At 40.9% G+C, this 17,459-nt stretch overlaps 1 protein-coding gene across 3 annotated transcripts in view; it reads left to right on the top strand.

Annotated features, from left to right (window-relative positions):
* APBB1IP (amyloid beta precursor protein binding family B member 1 interacting protein) overlaps window positions 1-17,459 on the top strand; it is a 66,942-nt gene that overhangs the window by 40,864 nt on the left and 8,619 nt on the right. For all 3 annotated transcript variants that reach the window (XM_074574429.1, XM_074574428.1, XM_074574427.1), the window contains exons 9-11: window positions 225-368; window positions 3,809-3,919; window positions 16,931-17,029. In XM_074574429.1, the coding sequence (XP_074430530.1) occupies window positions 225-368; window positions 3,809-3,919; window positions 16,931-17,029 (354 nt within the window). The remainder of the gene's footprint in view (window positions 1-224; window positions 369-3,808; window positions 3,920-16,930; window positions 17,030-17,459) is intronic.

Genomic DNA, 17,459 nt, shown 5'->3' with positions numbered 1-17,459 from the left:
CAGTGTGAGCACCCAATTTGCACAGCTGATTTAGCACATCAGCTTGGAAAAATTTCCTTTGCCTGTCTAAGGTGTTCTTCTCCCTGGTAACTGCATTCCCCATGTTCATATGTTCACTGTGACAGGAAATGTCTTTATTTTTCAAGGGAGCATTTTTCTGCTATTTATTAATAGGGTTGTGCTTAAATCAATTTATTTTCTGTATTATTATTCTTGTTGCACAGGAAAGCTTCTGCGGGACGTCTGTCATTGTGCCAGAGCTTGAAGGGGCCCTTTATTTAAAAGAAGATGGAAAAAAGTCCTGGAAGAGGCGTTATTTTCTTCTACGAGCTTCTGGAATTTATTATGTACCCAAAGGAAAAACCAAGGTCAGGAAGCCAAATAATCCTTTTAGCAGTAAAACAATTCATGGAGGTGGAAGTGAAGAACTCCCAAGGTGACATTTTCAGAGCACTGTCTGGTTGGTGCATCTGAGAGGGTTGGGGTTTTTTTGGTTTAACTTTGATTACACCACTTGTGCAAATATTGGAATGTAGTCACTGAATCCTGTCACGTTTCTCTCCTTTTGATTTCTATGGATAGATAAATGCCTTAATGAAATGGCACTCCTCTGGAAGTCGGTAGGGGAAAGAAAAACAGCACAGCGCCCTTCAGCTGGTGTTACGCTGCCAAAATGCTTCACTGTTACATGGGTTCCCTGTGGAAGAATATTTTAAAAGTTCTCAAGTAAACTAATTTCTTATCACAAAAAAGGTGGAACTTTACTTTGTTTGATATTGACTTTCTGCAACAGTAACCAGCATGCAGAAATGTTATATATTTTTTCCTACAGTGATCTTTACCTAGAGAATGCATTGTTTCTTTTAAGGCTTTTAAAGACTGCCCCTTGTGTAGAAAGAAGTAAGATACGAGCATCCACCTGACCAAATAAAATGCACTGACATTTAGTGTTGCAAAATTTTTAAAGAGTCTGAATTGCCAGCACTGGAGAAGCAAAGGGGTCCTGGACATGTTGCACTTAAGGGTGGCTGGCTTCTCATTTCCACAGTGATGAGGTAGAATGGTGGCTCCTGGGACTGGTGGTGTTTTTATTTTATTTTTTTTTTTGTATTCTGAAAACCAATTCTGTTATCACTTACAGCTCTGCTAATGCTTCATATTTGAAAATTCTGGTGCTGCTGGTGGAACTTTTACTGTTATAGTTAGTGCTGTGCAACTTAACCGTTCTGCTATTCCCTGAATAAATTACAAAGGAAAACAATAATTGATAGCTTGTAAAGCAATGCTGTGCTGCTGCTCCAGTGACCTGTGTTTATAAACAAATTTCAGTGAAACAGAGACCTAGATTACCTTGCTGCTTTTGCAGCAATTTATTTTGATTTTACCTGACCCTGATATAGTGGCTTTCAGTCCTCAAATCATGTTGCACACACACAACATCCTATCAATTAGGAACTAGAATGCTATTTGGAAGGCACTTAAGGTGGAGAGTATAAAAATAGTCAAATGAAAAGCCCATCTTGGACACTTGCTTGTAGCCTGCCTCCAACGATGACCAGTAGCACAGTGCCAAAGCAGGGCAAGCATATACTCATAGTTACCCAGCCTTTTTTTCATCACCCAGTGATACCTGTTTCAGTGACTTAGTGCAAACAAGGGGAGTGCTTTCTTTTTTTCAGGTGATAGACTGCAAATATAGGCTCAGGATAGAACCCTGCAGTCACCTTGTAACAGCTGGTTTAGTTTAACACTTTCTTGCCTGTTAAAATTTCTTGCCTGTTGCCATTTTAAGGAACTGTGTGAGTGCTTCAAACTCACTATGTTACCAACTCAGCCACTCACAGGGGAATGAGGGCCTTGAATTTAGTTATTTAGGAGGTAGTCACAGCTCTTTAAAATGGTACCACAGTCAAACTGTTTGCTCTGTAACAGCCTTCACAAAAGGATGCGTATGTGCATGCCTCCTCCATTCTAGAGAAAGTCAAGTCTCCTAGCTCAAATCTCTTTTAATGGTGATTTAAGTTAGTTACTGGACTCTGTATTGGAACAGCTGAAGCTCAGGTACACATATTTTGTGGAGACAGTAATCTCTGGTAAATGAGCAGGGTGCGGTGAGGGTGCCAAACATCTTAAAGCACTGTGGCAGAATTCAGTAGAGCTCTTTAGTCAAAGCCCTTAAATTAAGAGAACTCATCCCATGTCAGGGTGGTACGAAGAGTGCACATGCATCTTGCTGCAGCCATTCAGTTGTGGGTAGAGTGATCTTTCATTGAGGTACAGAAACAAACAGTTGGCGGACAATAGTATCTTCAGCTGCTGCAGCTGTTTTGAAATTCATCATGTTTTCACTTGTTACAAAAAAAGCAAAGAAGTCTGGCATACCTTTGGGGCTTCATGTTAGCTGTAAAATACATTGCAAACATGTGAAAATACAGGGACATGTTCAGGTAGTTTTGCACACATGCCCACCAACCACACATGCCAACACCAAAGGTATTTTTTGTTGTTTGGGGTTTTTTTGTTAAAAAAACAGTCAGCGCTGCTGTCTTAATTTCTTTCTTCAGTATTACTCTACTTATATCCCATTTAAAAACATGCTGGGTTGCAAAAGAACAGAATCATAATTGCAGATACAATTTTAAAATTTGTTTGTTGATTGTGTTGCTTTGTCATGTTAACATAAAAAAAAAAAAATGTTCCTTACTTAGAAGACAATAACAACTGCATTCATATTGGTCTTAATTGCCATTACCTGGTTTGTAAAGGAAAGGAACAACTTATTATACTGCATGGATTTGAGCACATTTAGGAACTTACCATGTGGGAAAATCCTGAGTCCACACAGTCAATGGCAAAATCCTTGACATAAGCTTCAGGGGAGACAAGGGATAGAGAGAAGCCCTGTCTGCACACAGTATAGAGTGTTTCTTCTCCCCACAAATCTTACTTGCAAACTCAATTTGTAAATAACCCAATTCAAGGGCATATTGTAATGAAAATACCAGTAAGAATGAGAACAACATAGAACAACCATCATATGCAGAAATATAACCCCATTCTTAGGGGTAGAGAGGGTTTGTGGGTTTTTATTTTCTTTTTTCTTCTTTTCACAATTTCCTCATTTCTCAGTTTAGCCAACAGTGACCATGTGACATGGCCGTTTTTGCGTTTCCACTCAAAGGATTGCAAAAGTTATGCTTTGCAGAATTCTGCACTGAGGAGTGTGCCAGCAACAGAAACCTTGTTACTTTAGCAACATATTGTGAACAAGCAAATAATATGATAAACAAAAAAGGAATGATGCCAGAAAATGTGAGAAAATTCAAAGCAAAACAGATGAAATGTGTGCTTATTTCCTGATGAGAGTTTATTTGTTATATATGCCAAAGAAAAACAAGCTCGCAAAGCAATTTAGAACCCCTAACCTTCTTTCTCCACTCAGAATTGTAAGGGTGTGTTTGCAAGGCCTATATCTATTTTACTGAAGTTTTTTCTTACTGTGGTGTTCTTTGTGATCTTATTAGCCATAAGCCAAAATCTCCACACAAAGCAATAAAGCACAGCAAAACCAGAATGGCAAAATATTGCACTGTGATATATATTATTCCTAATATGTACTGACCCTCTTCCAATTGTTAGTTTAAGAATGCAAGCACTTAAAATTCATCTTTCTTCAGTCAACTCCATGACAGTTAAAAAAAAAAAGAAAAAACACAGGCATTCATGCACTTGAAAAAAGTCCTATTAATGAGTTTCACATCAAAATTCAGTGTGTTCTAACAATGATATGCTTGGTTTTCGTTTGTAGACATCACGGGATCTGGCATGCTTCCTTCAGTTTGAGAATATGAACGTTTATTACGGTTCTCAACACAAAGTGAAATATAAGGCACCTACAGATCACTGCTTTGTCTTAAAGGTACTGTATGGGAAAAATAAGTTCTGCAAATATCATACACAGTTTCTTTAATTATGTAAAATGTATATTATGTTTGTTAAGTTTGAAGCTCCAGGGACCCTGATGAGATAGAATACCACCTGCAAAATCATGTCTGTTTTCTTCTTTGCTTCATTGTTGATCAGCAACATACCTTTAGGACCTTAATTTTAAGGACTGGTAGTCCTATGATATATGTCTACACTGCATCTATAAAGTTGTCTTCAAAACACGACTGAATATGCTTCCAGTCACTGACTGTTCAGGTGACTGGACACATCTGGACAAATGGCACATGAGGTAGATACGTGACGAGAAGACTGACAGTCCCTAATGTTGATGTTATGAGCCCTATGGACTATGTACTAAAAAGTATGTCTACTTTATATTTGCAGTGTAGTCATACCTGTTGAGTGGTTTGTTGAACTGAAATGCAAAATCTTGCAGGAATAGACATCTCAGACGGCACATTTTATTGCACAACTATTTGTGGCAGGAGTGCAAAAGATACTGTTCACCCACTCAGGAAAGTTGGTGCTTGCTGTTGAAGTAAGTATCTCATTGCTGCCTCTCCAGGTAGTAGCACTGCAAATAGGCTGGGAATTCTGCATTCCTCTCAGGAAAGGAAAAGAAGCCCAAGCCTTTCACATAGTTCAGATAACAGAAATGAAGCTTTGAAGTTGCAGTAATTAGGTCTTGCTTGTTATCTGTCATTAATACAGACTTTAGAATACAGTGGGATTAGTGTGTAAAATACAGAAGATACTCTTGTTGCTGCTTCTCTATGTAAGGCCTGGAGCGCAAACAAGATATTAGAAAACACAGTATCTTGCCATCTCAGAAAAAAGTACGGGAAACATTCACATCAGAGGTCACTTATAATACCACGTTTCTGTCTGTAGCTGCACACTTAACAGCACTTTTTTATTCAGTTTCAAATGTCTGCTAGCCTAATTTACACATGGGCAAGCAGAAGTGGTTTATAGACCCAGACTTATTTTCTGAAGCAGATGTATCTAATTAACACAGATGAGCAGTTTTAATACTATAGTTCTCCACAAAATGCTCTGCAAAAATCACTTTATCCATTTTGTAAAACAGGGGTGAGCCTTCTGAAGTTAGCAGGTAAGCATTATTTCTGAAAAATACAACTTCTAATAAAAAAAAAAGGAAAAGGGGAGCTGATTTGAAAAATAAGGGGAAATTGATTTTCTAAGCAGATGACTGGTCAAAGGATTATCTGACTAATTTAATTACAGTTATTCACATTCTGTTCAGATGAAAATAAAAGCATGATTTTTGAAGTGTGTGTAGCAATGTATTTGACTGTTCACAATCATTAGGAAAACTCTGGATTTATTGCCATCTTTTGTGAAAAGAGGTATGCTGTAAATAAGAACTTACACCAAAAAAAAGTCACAACTCGACTGAAATACTTGCTTTATTGGATATTGGATGTGTGATGACATATATATACTCTGTCTATATATATAGCACTAAACACTCAACGTGAAATGTGAAGATCAAAAGCTCACTAGGGTAGTAGGTTTATAAATGTATGAAACCTACTTTGCTCTGATGCTCCTAAAATGTGCTTGCAGTATACTAGAGTAAACATCATATTGATAAAATCATTATATCTGAGCAACGCTACTTAATGATGAATAGATTATGTTACAGTGGTAGTTCTTCATTTTAATTCCCACAAATCAGCATTTTGTAGATTCCTGACCAGCTCAGTCTCAGACTTGGCTTCTTTTAATAGCTGTCTCCTGCAGTGGCATGAGTTGGGCGGGAAGTATGGGCAAGTATTGATATGTTCAAATCTTCTGTTGTTTCAAAAGTGGAAGCCTCCCACTTAGGGTGGCTTTCTGAGGGTGATGCAATGGAGAGTTTCATATGTATTACGATTTCTGTACATTAATTTGAATTTGCTCTCTCTATATATATACACACACATCTTTTTGAAGGCATGCAGCTGAAATGAGTTCTGCTGTATGCTTCTCTTGCCTTTGGAGGTCGGAGGATGTAATACATCTTGAGATCTGTGGGCTGAGGGAAAGAACAAAGTTAAATGTTGGTCTCTGATTGGATGCTTGGTGACACGAAAGTGTGTGGACAGGAACACAGAGCCATTTATTACACTTAGTCACATTTTGTTCCATATGTTTTCACATGGAAGTCTCCCAGAAGGAAAATATCTCTCTTGCTGGGAGACGCTTGTCCTGAGATGTCAAAGGAAAACAAACTGTCATCCTTGAGGTATTTCTCATCCTGCCATAGTTTGAGAATAAAGTCCTCAAGATAAAATGACAGTACTTTTACAGATAGGTGCAGTGAGATTTAACAGGTAAACATTTATGTTTATTAAGGAATTTGGATGCCCAGCTTAGTCCAAGCCAGATGGAAATTTCTGCACAGCCAAGGCTGCATTGCTGTGTCTTGGCTCTTCCATTCCCCTGTGTGTGCCTCGGGACAGTGAGCGCTGCAGAGGTTCTCTTCCAGTTACTTGTTTGTGTTGGCTGCAGAAGATTATCTGTCTTTAAAGCAAATGGGGGAAAGTAATTGGAAGAGTAGCAGGCATAGCCCATCTTAGCTGTTCTCTGGGGATGGCTGTGAATCAAAGGAGATTTTTGCATTTTAGAAAACAGGTTAGTCTGCAGCCCTTATTGGTTCCAGCAAGCTCTAACGCCACTTGGAAAGTTTTTGAATAGTAGCATACCACTACATTTTTTTAAAATAATTTTTGTTTTCTGAGGACCCCCTTAGGAGCTGCTGGCTGTGTCAAAACAGTGAGCAGTCGTCAGCTAAGTTACTTGCTCTGCTGTCTTTCAAACTTAACAAAAGAAACTGCCCAGCTCAGAGGCAAGAGACCAGTTTGTACTTCATAGTGCAGGAGAAATGCAAGGACTTGGCAGCTTCAGCAGTATCTTGCTTCTGTGCTAGGTGGAAAATCCTGCTGAATTAAGAACCAGACATAATGTCACAGCTTTGAGCATTGAGTTGAAAAAATACCATATTTATTTCGGAGTGGTTAAGCTAATTGGCATCCTTACTTCAAGAACAGGGGAAATGCCCTTTGCTCGTTCAAATGTCATCAAATGGCCAGTGAGCTGGGCTGATTTGGAGTTGAATATGGCTTTGTGCTTGAAGAAAGCATCCCTTCTTTTCTCCATTTGAATGATGAGCCTTCTAAAGAAATAACTAGACTAAAACCAGTAACATTTGTACTTGCCTTCAAAGGTCCTGTCTCATAGTAGCAGGGAGAAAAGATAGAATGTTTCTTTTTGCCTCCCCCAAACCTCAGTCGTCTTTATGGTGTGTCTTTATGGAGGGAAGAGCCCTCGAGAGATACAAAAATGAGCAGAACATTCCTGCCATTTCTGTGTCTGTGTACCAGGCATCACCAAGAACTTATGGGAAAGAGGAACCCTATAACTTAATGTTAATCACAACCTTGGTGACTTGGTTTTAGCTAGAATAATGAGGTTTCTCAGGTTGTCTGACACTGCCCTGAACTATATGGGCTTTTGCCCCTAAGTCTCCATGACGTTTCTTTGAATGTTGTTTCGCCTGGATCTCGGTCCAGGTGGATCCAGGACCTGGATGCAGTCTTTTTTTCAAATTTCTTCTCTTAGACTACAGTCAAGTGAGGGGCTCACAGAGACAGTGAGCCTTTGATCTTAGTGCCTGTCCTGGCTAACATGCATCCAGTCACCAGGAGCCGGCAGCTCCCTCTGTCCTGTTTCTTTTTTAATCTAGCCATTTAATTTCAACTTGAGCGGTCATACCTGGGTTACTTCTCTGATGCTGGCTTGGGTACTGATGTTAGTGTAGCAACAAGAAGATCGTGCACATCATGGGCAGGTTGCTTGGGTACTTAGCCAGAAGCTGGGGTAGGTTTTGCAGCCTGTGATGTTGGAGCTGCACCTAGACTAGCTATTTTAAACTAGCTCAAATATAAATGTGCTTGTTCCTCTTACAGCTAGAGAAGTGTGATGTGTTGTGAGTGATCCTTGCCTATCGTTTCTTCCCATTATATCAGCACCCCATTGTATATACTGTGGCTCAGAACAAAAATGGTGTGGTTTTTGCTTATTTGTTAACCATTGAGACACTGAGGAGCTAATGGGGAAAAGGATGGTGTGCTAGAAATAATTCAAAGGCACATCACAGTGTCTACCAGCAAAAGAAAGTGCACTTTGCTGAGCTTATTCAGGAGTTTCTTTCAGGATGATTCGGAGACAACTGCAGTAACTGAACAAAGCGGTTGCTTCCTCATATCAGCTCCTCTCAGGCAGCAGAAGGCCCAGCTGGGACAAACCGAAAAGAGCACAGCTGGCCGGTTGGTGTCAGAGAGCAGAGTCACCTTTCGCTGTCCCTGTGCAGCAAACCAGAACCGATGTGGCTGAGTCCTGAGGACGAGAGTGCAGTCTGGCACAGAGGCTCCAGTGGAGTTGGCTTTCGGGGATCCTTGGGCTTTGGGGCAACTATAAAGCTTGAAGAACTGTTTTATTTCACAGTAGCTACTTGTTCTGTGCTGAGCTATAACCTTCTTAAATTGAATTGTTCTGTATCACTGTTAAACAAGCTTTACTCCCTCAAAGGAAGTCCCGCACTTAAAAAGAAAAAAGCCAAAAAACCAACAGCCTCTGAATAAAATAAATACTTTTGCAGCATCTGCTCCTATAAACACGCAGATTCTTCCTATTTTCTACTCAGCCTAAATGTAAAGCTTACAAAAAATTTAAAGATCCCACCCTTCACTTTGACATCAGATAAAGTGAGTCTTTTCTTAATAGAGACCTCCGTATGCAGAAAAGAGGAAGGGAAAGGGCAGCCGAGAGTGAGAGAAGACCCTCACTCAAACCTCCGTCTGTCAAGGTCAGATCTGTCGCTCTGTTCCAGGCAGAGGAGGCAGGAGAGGGTAGCAGCGTGGCTCTCCTCGCCACCGTGTGGAGAGTGCTGGCCACTCCTGGGAGAGGAACGTCGATGGAGCAAAAATCTCTCTCCTTCACAGAAAAAATAAATTCACACACTGCACACAGCAAGTGCGCAAGTTGGAGTGCTTTGGTTCTTCACAGTCACTTTTGCATTTAAAAATGCAAATTTTTATGCATAGATTCCCTGTAGAGCTTCTTTTTCACCATCTACTACGTTACATGGGAAATGCTGTGGAAACGGATGAGACCTTTTGTATGATTTATTTCATATTCCGAAGCTGAAAGCTCTCAAAACCAAGAGATTTCTCCATGAAGGAAGGGATCTGTTCATCGTGCTAGTGACAGCATCCATTGCACTGAGCAGAAATTGTGAACGTAATGTTTATTTTGTGCATTAAGAGTGTCTCTGTGTGTGCACGCGTGCACACACTAGCCCAGGAGCTGGTTTTGTCACACCATGTTGAAAAATCTTTCAAAGCAGACAAATAGCTGGGTAATCTATATGCAAATTTGCTGGTTTAGTCAGTCTGATGTGCCTGTGACAAAGAGTGGATTTAATTATAGTTTATTGGTGCTGGTTGTGCTTGAGTAATCTGGAGGTAATGGTGCATAATGCTGAATTAATCTAGGATGAAAAAAATTGGTTTCCTGGGGATAAACTGAGACAAAGGCAAATCATCCTCTATTTCCACAGCTGGGTACATTTTTCTGTGCAGTCGAAACAGCTAAGTTTTCCTCGTGTCATTTGGAAACTATGATTTTTTTAAAAAAAATTTCTAATGATCCAAAGAATTCTGGAAGTAAATTTTCAAGAAGAATAGCTTCTGTTTGCAACAGTGGTGTCATTCTAGCAGGTAATTTGGTATTTAGTTGCTCTGCACCTGATTCCTTCCTCCCTCACACCCAGTGTGCTCTGTTGCAGACTGAGTCGTGTACATAATACATTCAGCAAAATGACAGTTAAGAAGGTAGAAGGTGAGAATTAGCAGTGTTTGAGATAGAAAATGGTAGGAAGAAGATGTAGAGCAAATTGCTAGTGCAGGCAACGAGGAGAGAACACAGGAGATTTTCTATTTCTTTATGTGAAAGATTTGAGAATTGTTGTGTTAGCATGAATGCTACAGATAAATATTTCAGAGTAAAATTCATTGCTAGATAAACTGGAAAAGAAAAAGCAGAAATGCTCTTTATTACAGAACACTTTCAGACATGTGGGTTTACAGTCATAGTACATGCATGTAGTATTGCAAGATTAGCGCATAAACAATGGGGAGAATATGGTGAGAAATGGAATATAACAGCTTTGGAAAATGTTATTTGCTGTATAAAGCAGTCCTCTGGTTACAATGGCTATTACATACATTTTTAAAGACCTAAAAATTTTGCCTCAGTGGTTAGAGAAACGTAGGTCAAAAGAATAATTTCCTTATCGGAGGACAGTTACTGTTTTATCTGTACAGTTCACATACGTCTTCTTCAAAAGATCAGTTAAGCCTGGTCATCTTAATGCAAGGAGTGCATAGTATCAGAATTTGACCATGTTTAATAGTAGACAGCCAATTTGAACCACTTCAGTGTGATTTTTGGGAGGTGCCAAGTGTTGATTCTACTTGCAGTGATAGGAGCCAGAAGAGTCTTAGCTTTTCTGAGACGCTATCCCAACACAGCACAAGGTCATCAGAAGAAGATAAGGTATCCAAAAACATTGACTGTTTTGTGAAAATTTGGCCTAAAGCCAAAGCTTTTGATCCAAAGTTAGTCAGTCTTTATGCTTCTGGCTATTGTTTCTGCCTCAGAAACTGAGCAATGATCCATGTATTTTGGGGCAAGGAATCCAATGAGATGCCTGAATAACTTGAGTTTACTTTTCATCTTCAGTGTTGGAAGAAGGCAAAGCAAAAGATTTTATTGGGATAATCTCTAATTTCATGCACACATGGCCTTCAGTCATTTGTTTTGGCACAAACCATAGAAACCACATAGTTCAGTTCCCATTTCTTCAGGTTTTCAATGTGTTCTATCTTTTTTTTCCTTAGGCAAAGAGTTTACTTTGTATCTGAAAATGTAATCTGTGCACAAATATTTTTTTTAAACCTCTCCAGAAAATAAGCTCTTTATATTCAAGTGCTTCTGCTTTCTTTATCTCTAGACAGTTGATACTTGTAGAGGAGACAGTGGGTCAGAGGAGAACACTAGATTCTGTTCCAAACCTTTTCAGTGCTTTTCCGGGTGGAACACACCACATCCTTTTGCAGCCTGACATTTGAGGTGCTCAGGCAGGTGTCCAGCACTTCCAAAAATCAGGCCCAATGATGTGACTAATTCATCATTATTAAGAGTTTTGACATTGACAGAGAAAAAAGTTCACTGTAGTCAAATTATGTTGCATTTTAATGCACCGTCTTATTTCGAAGCACTATTCAATTTTCTTCTGTGAGAAAAATTCTGGAGTCCCCTTCTATTTGCATAACCACTTTTCATTCAAACAATGACTTCTGGGGTGGTTGCTTTTTAAACAGTTGTCGTTCATAATTCGTTTTGGTGCTGCGTGTTTCAGAGGCAAAGGTGATAAACCATTCCAGAGGAGATGTTTTCAGTTTGCTGTCAGATGATTTTAATGACCTTTTCAGGACACAGTATGCACCATGTAACAAAATAATTTATATCTCTCTCTGTGTGAGACGTCTAAACTGTGGCATACTGAGCTTAGTGTTACTTTGCCTAAAAATACAGTATTTCTCACATGACTGTCGTGATTGATACTGTTATGACCTCTGTTAGTCTCACAGAGGTGTTACTAGAGAGACTACAAATGTATTTTAGCAAAACCAGACTTGCGTAGTGACTACAGCTCCTTACGTCTGTGTGCTGTACTGCACAACTACCCTGAGAGGGAGGAGCTGTGAAAGGAGGAAATTGGTTCACATGGATCTTCGCAGCAAGTCATCATTTCCTTGGACTTTCAGCTGTCCAGATACTTCTCTGAATTGATTATACTGAGTCAGCATTTTTATGTACTGTGTAATAGATTTAGCATATAGCCTGAAGTTTTTAGGGCAGAGTAAAGCTTGTAAAGGTCACCAGCGACAGCAGAGACCTGCTATTTCTGCTGCCAAAGTAATTTCACTATGGTACCGTTCTTCCCAAGTGAGCAAGCTGCTGGGGTGGGGTGTGACGTTTCTTGGCTGAAAAATTATACCTTCCTATCCAAAGCAGCATGCTTCATGCATCTAGAAACCACAGGAAACCAAATCTGAGCCGCTTTCTAATAATGTTTTACAAGCATAAACCTTCAGTATTAAGCTTGGTCCTGCTGGTGTTTGGTCTTGGGGTCTGGCCTTGCACACAGCTGCAGTAGGCAGCCTCTGCACTGCTAGCATGGAACAGTCCTCCTTAGACCTGACCCAAAGCCCAGGAAAGGTAGTGGGGATATTTGCAGTCAACTTCAGTGGGCTATGGATCCAGTACAAAGTTATGTTTTATGTGTCATCGGTAAGGTTACACATAAAAAGAGAGACAGTGCTGCTGCTTCTTGGAAAGTGAGAGAAAATACAGTTCTTAGCTGTTACGAAGTGAAGATACAGACTGCCTGCATGGCGTTGAGGTCTCCTTATGAGAGCTGGGTGCTCAGCAGCTTGCTAGTCTCAACCCTAATTGACAGAATATACTTGTGACTTTGCATTTAATCATGGTTGCTGATTGGAATAATTTAATCAAGGAACTGATTGGGGTAATTTGGAATAGGCCCCACTGGTGAATGTCACTAGTTAAGATAGATTGCCCAGTAGAGACAATAGCTAGTAAAATACAGGGTAGAGAGTAGGCAGTAAATAACTCCCATGATGTTGTCCGTCACGGGAGACTCTAGCTTTGTTCACTGACAGTTCCCTCTCAGCTTCTCAGGATGGTGAGAACCCCCCAGTCTCAAAGTATTCATAGACAGAGTAAGCAGTGAGGTGAGGAAGCTTGCTGATGATGCTACATTATTTAGATAGTTGAGGAAAGGGCAGACAAGAATCCTGGAAGGCCATTGTGAGGCTGAGGTTCTGTACAATAAAACCATAAATAACATATGGTCTAGGTATACACACAATAATGTGCACAGGGACAAAAATGATCAGAACTGCAGCTGTGAATTTACTAACTTTGAGCTGACCTGTACCATTCAGAAGCAAGATGCTGATACGGTATATACCTTGATGAAAGCTTTGTTTCACTGCTCAGTGGTGGTTAGCTATGTACATCAAGCATTAGGAATGATTAGGAAAGGCATATATGATAAATCAATGAATGTTGCCATACCATGGCACAAGTCCATGGTTGCTTCTCACCTTTGCAGTTCTGGTCTTCTCATCTCAAAGAAGATATAATAAACTTGGAAAAAGGATCAAGGAGGAGCAACAAGGATAAGCAAAAGTAAGGAATAACTTGAAGAATGACTGCAAAGACTAGAAGCCTGTAGGCTGGGTGTTGTGGATGCCACAACTCTCTCTGGACTCAATAAAAAGCTGAAGAAGTACCTGGAGGAGAAATCCCATCTGGCTCAGAAAATCCCCTGACCTGAAAATAGTTGCAGACAGGGAGACTACAGAGAAGGAAGTATCATATATGCTTGTCTTGTTCTTTCTCTGCCCTCAGTATCCATTTGTGGCCACTGTCAAAGTCCAGAAGCTGGATCCGGAGACCTTTAATCTGACACAGTACAGATGTTCTTGTGAAACTGATATTTCTGTAGGGTGCCCAGAGGAGAGGTCTCCAGCAGCCCCTCTGAGCTCCCCAGCAGCAGGTCCCCGTGGCAGGGCTGTGTCTATGTGCAGCACCATTACCTAGCTTGCTCTATGCCATGGCCTCCTCTGCCTTGTTTATGCAGTGTGCACTTTCTTCCAGGTGTTTGCATGAATTATCTGTTAAATTATAGAAGTTTGTGGTTTTTCTTCTAAAAAACCTGTTAGTAGGTGTAGTGTTTGAAAATGAGGGGAGATATGTACACCCATTGGATTTTGTTGTCATGAAAAAGGAGGGGGGAAAAAAAACCTTACTTTTTTCATTTTTGAAAGCTTTGGGTGCCATCTGCTGGGTTCAGTAGGACCTTACACACTGGAGCAAAATTGCTAATTGCTGTTTGAAAAGTGCTTGAAGAATTGAATTTACCCAGGGTTGCAGTGCCTTTGTTTGCACCTCCTGGTTCATTTGGGTCTGTTGGTGATAATGTAACCCAGGTCTATGGGATGTACTCTGCCACACAGAGAAGTGCCTGCTTACAGTTCCCTTTTAAAGAAGTATTCAGACTGAATTCTCTAATGATTTTCACTGTGTTAAGTCACAAAATGGAGAATGGCAGAAGGAAATAAGGATTGTCAGGCATTGTGTGCTCGCCATGGCTTGCAGTAGCAGAGCTTGTTCTGAACAGCGTTCAGGGTGTCTGAGGCTGCTGGGGATGGGGACAGGCAGATGCCGGGAAGCTGGAGAAGGCTGTTTGTCCAGGGGCCCTGGTTACTGCCTCTGTGTGATACGTGGCATAGCAGCAAGATTCAGCCCTGTACGTTGAACTGTGTGAAGGGGTGGTGTGTGAGCGTACCGGGTCGGTGAGGCACAGATCTGTGGAACAGGCGTGGTTAAGGCATCTGGTGAGAGTGAGTTGTCATCTCTGGGCTTGCAATGTGAGATATCCCTAGCTCTCACCTTGAGAGTCCCCAAGAGCAAGTTAATAGCATAAGTCAGCCACGGACCCTCCAGAGGGCTGCAGCAGACTTTGCATATCCATCATCCGGGGGAGATGGCCAGCTATGTATTTGCAGAAGAATGGCAAGCAGTATGACCTGTGTGAGCAGCTGAGTTCAAACAGCAGGGAGCTGTAATGCAGTTACCCACAGCACTGCCTTGGGACACACCTGTCTCTGTGAGACCCTTCAAGAGTAATATCCCTTTGGTTTTTTGTTCCTCACAGTTTTCTCCCTGATGTGTTCACTCTTGCTCTGTAATTTGATGATACAGGGCTTTGGCAGCAATACTGGCTTGTGTGGTCCCATCCTCTCATCCATCCCTTGCTGCTACTTCTCTCCCCAAGCCACAGTGCCCCTTATCCCCATGCTGTATATGAGGCCATGCTGTGTACTGCTGGGTTTAAAACAAAACAAAACAAAAAAAACCACGGCAGGATGAAATGGGTTAAATTTAACCCAGACTAGTTCCTTTTTTTTTTTTTTTTTTTTTTTTTCAAATCACAATGTGGCCTCCTAAACAGTTGGGACAGCACAAGCAAGGGAAGCCTGGTGTCTGCAGTGCTGAGGGGGGAGCAGGGACACGTGGCTGGGGAGCAAGACCTCTGTGTTCAGCTTTGCTTTTGAATCCATGGGTCACTCAGCTGAGGCCAGGGTTTGGCCTCCACACCAGGGATGCCCCAGCCACCAGCAGGCATCTGTGAAGTGATATCTGGCACCTACATCAGCTCTGGGCTGGCTCTGCACTGCGAGGGATCCTGCCGAGCTCCCCATCCAGCACTGCTCTGTTTTGGGGGCTTAATGATATGTATAAAACCAGGGTCCTTGCTGCTAGGTGGAGGTACGCTTACGAAGGTGATCAAGGGACTGGAGCATCTCTCATGAGGGAAGTCTGAGAGACCTGGGTCTGCTTAGCCTGGAGAAGAGAAGACTGAGAGGGGATCTCATCAGTGCTTATAAATACCTAAAGGGCAGGTGTCAAGAGGATGGGGCCAAACTCTTTTCGGTGGTGCCCAGCGGCAGGACAAGAGGCAATGGGCGCAAAGTGGAGCACAGGAAACTCCATCTGAACATAAGGAAAAACTTCTTTACTTTGGGGGTGACAGAGCACTGGAACAGGTTGCCCAGAGAGGTTGTGGAGTCTCCTTCTCTGGAGATATTCAAAACCCACCTGGATGCGATCCTGTCCAACCTGCTTTGGCAGGGGAGTTGGACTAGACGATCTCAGAAGGTCCCTTACGATCCCTACCATTCTGTGAATTTTCAACTGCCCAGGCCACAGAGAGTCAATTGACAATAGTGAATCCTTGGAACATATTCACTATCTGTGCACCTATAATTTGTAAGAATATAAATAGACATGAACATGTAAATGAGGGATAACGAAGCCTTTTCCTTTAATTTCATTCTTTCCCTTGCATATCAAGAGATGGCAGTATATTATTCCATCTAAGCTACTAAAGACTTACAACCTTCTCTGCTGTAGCAGGGGAACAAAATTCCTGCAGAGTCTTAGAGAGGATGTTCAATCTCAGGCAAGCAGGCAGCCAGGGATTTTGGTGCTCTTTGAGTTGCAATGGTACATCACCACATACCACTACTATATTGATCACTAAGGGGAAGAGATCCTAAATTGTGTCCAAAAGAACAAAAAAGGTTTAAAAATTGTAAATGTTTCTGGTACAAACAAACAAAAAAGATTACTTCTGATGGCGTTGCACATTTTGAATGATCCTCTATCTAGAACATAACAGCAGTACTACAAAACTGTTGGCAAACAACAGCAAAACAGAATAAAAATGTGTAGGAAGAAAGCTAGAACTAGGCACAAAGAAAGGCAGTCAGTTAGACGGAAAAATCTGTTTCAGCTGAGAGTTTATGCTTAAACAAATTTAACATACTCTTTGAAAACTAATCATGTTCAGTGTTCGGTCTGAATGCCTTACAGATGACAAACCACAATGAGAAACAGACTTCCTTCCAGTGTTTATACATTGAATGTTAGACCTTGAACCATGGCATTTGTAGACTTCATTGAAATCCAGATCACTATTAGATTTCTGTAGCCCTTGAATTCATATTACAATGCATTAAAATTATTTCAAGCAAATGTTGCCAGTGGCAGCTCAGGTATAGTTCATAGTCACCATCTTTTTTATATTTTCTTATACTCTGTTTTTGCTGCTTCTTATTTTTTCCCAAATCATCTTCAAGTTAACATGATGCCTATAGGCAGTGTTCTCACTGAGGTCACTGTGCAGTGCCTTCACACTTTTGTATAGTGACTTGATTTCGGTGTTTGTCTTACTTTATGAATCAATATCTTTCAGCACCCCCAGATCCAAAAGGAGTCACAGTATATCAAGTACTTATGCTGCGATGATCAAGCAACCCTACATCAATGGGTAACAGGAATAAGAATTGCCAAGGTGAGATTAAAAGTAAATTTTGTTAAATACGTTTTCCGTAAAACCCTGTCTTCCTTAGGTTACTGACTGTCATCACCTCAACTAGAAATATTGTGACAAGAATGGACATTCATGCTGATTTTATCATAGAGAGAGAAGAAGGGCATGACCAGGATGGATTTGCTGAATGTTCTTATACTCTAGTCATCAATGTGTTTTTCTCATTAACATGAGGGTGAATTCTGTGGCTATAAAACTCATGTACTCGTAAAACTCACTGCACAGTTATCTGGCACAATAGTATGCTGTGGCTAAGATGTGCAAACTCTGGTCAGTCCAGCTGTGACATTTTTCAGACAGTTCTGGCCAAATTGTCTGCCTCACCCTCTTCAAAAAGATCCACATTCACAGACCATTTTGCTTTGCGCAAAATATTACGGGAGATGGATTT

The sequence above is a fragment of the Larus michahellis genome, chromosome 2 (assembly GCF_964199755.1).
Source record: "Larus michahellis chromosome 2, bLarMic1.1, whole genome shotgun sequence".
NCBI lineage: Eukaryota > Metazoa > Chordata > Aves > Charadriiformes > Laridae > Larus > Larus michahellis.
This window is presented reverse-complemented; position numbering and strand designations above follow the sequence as displayed.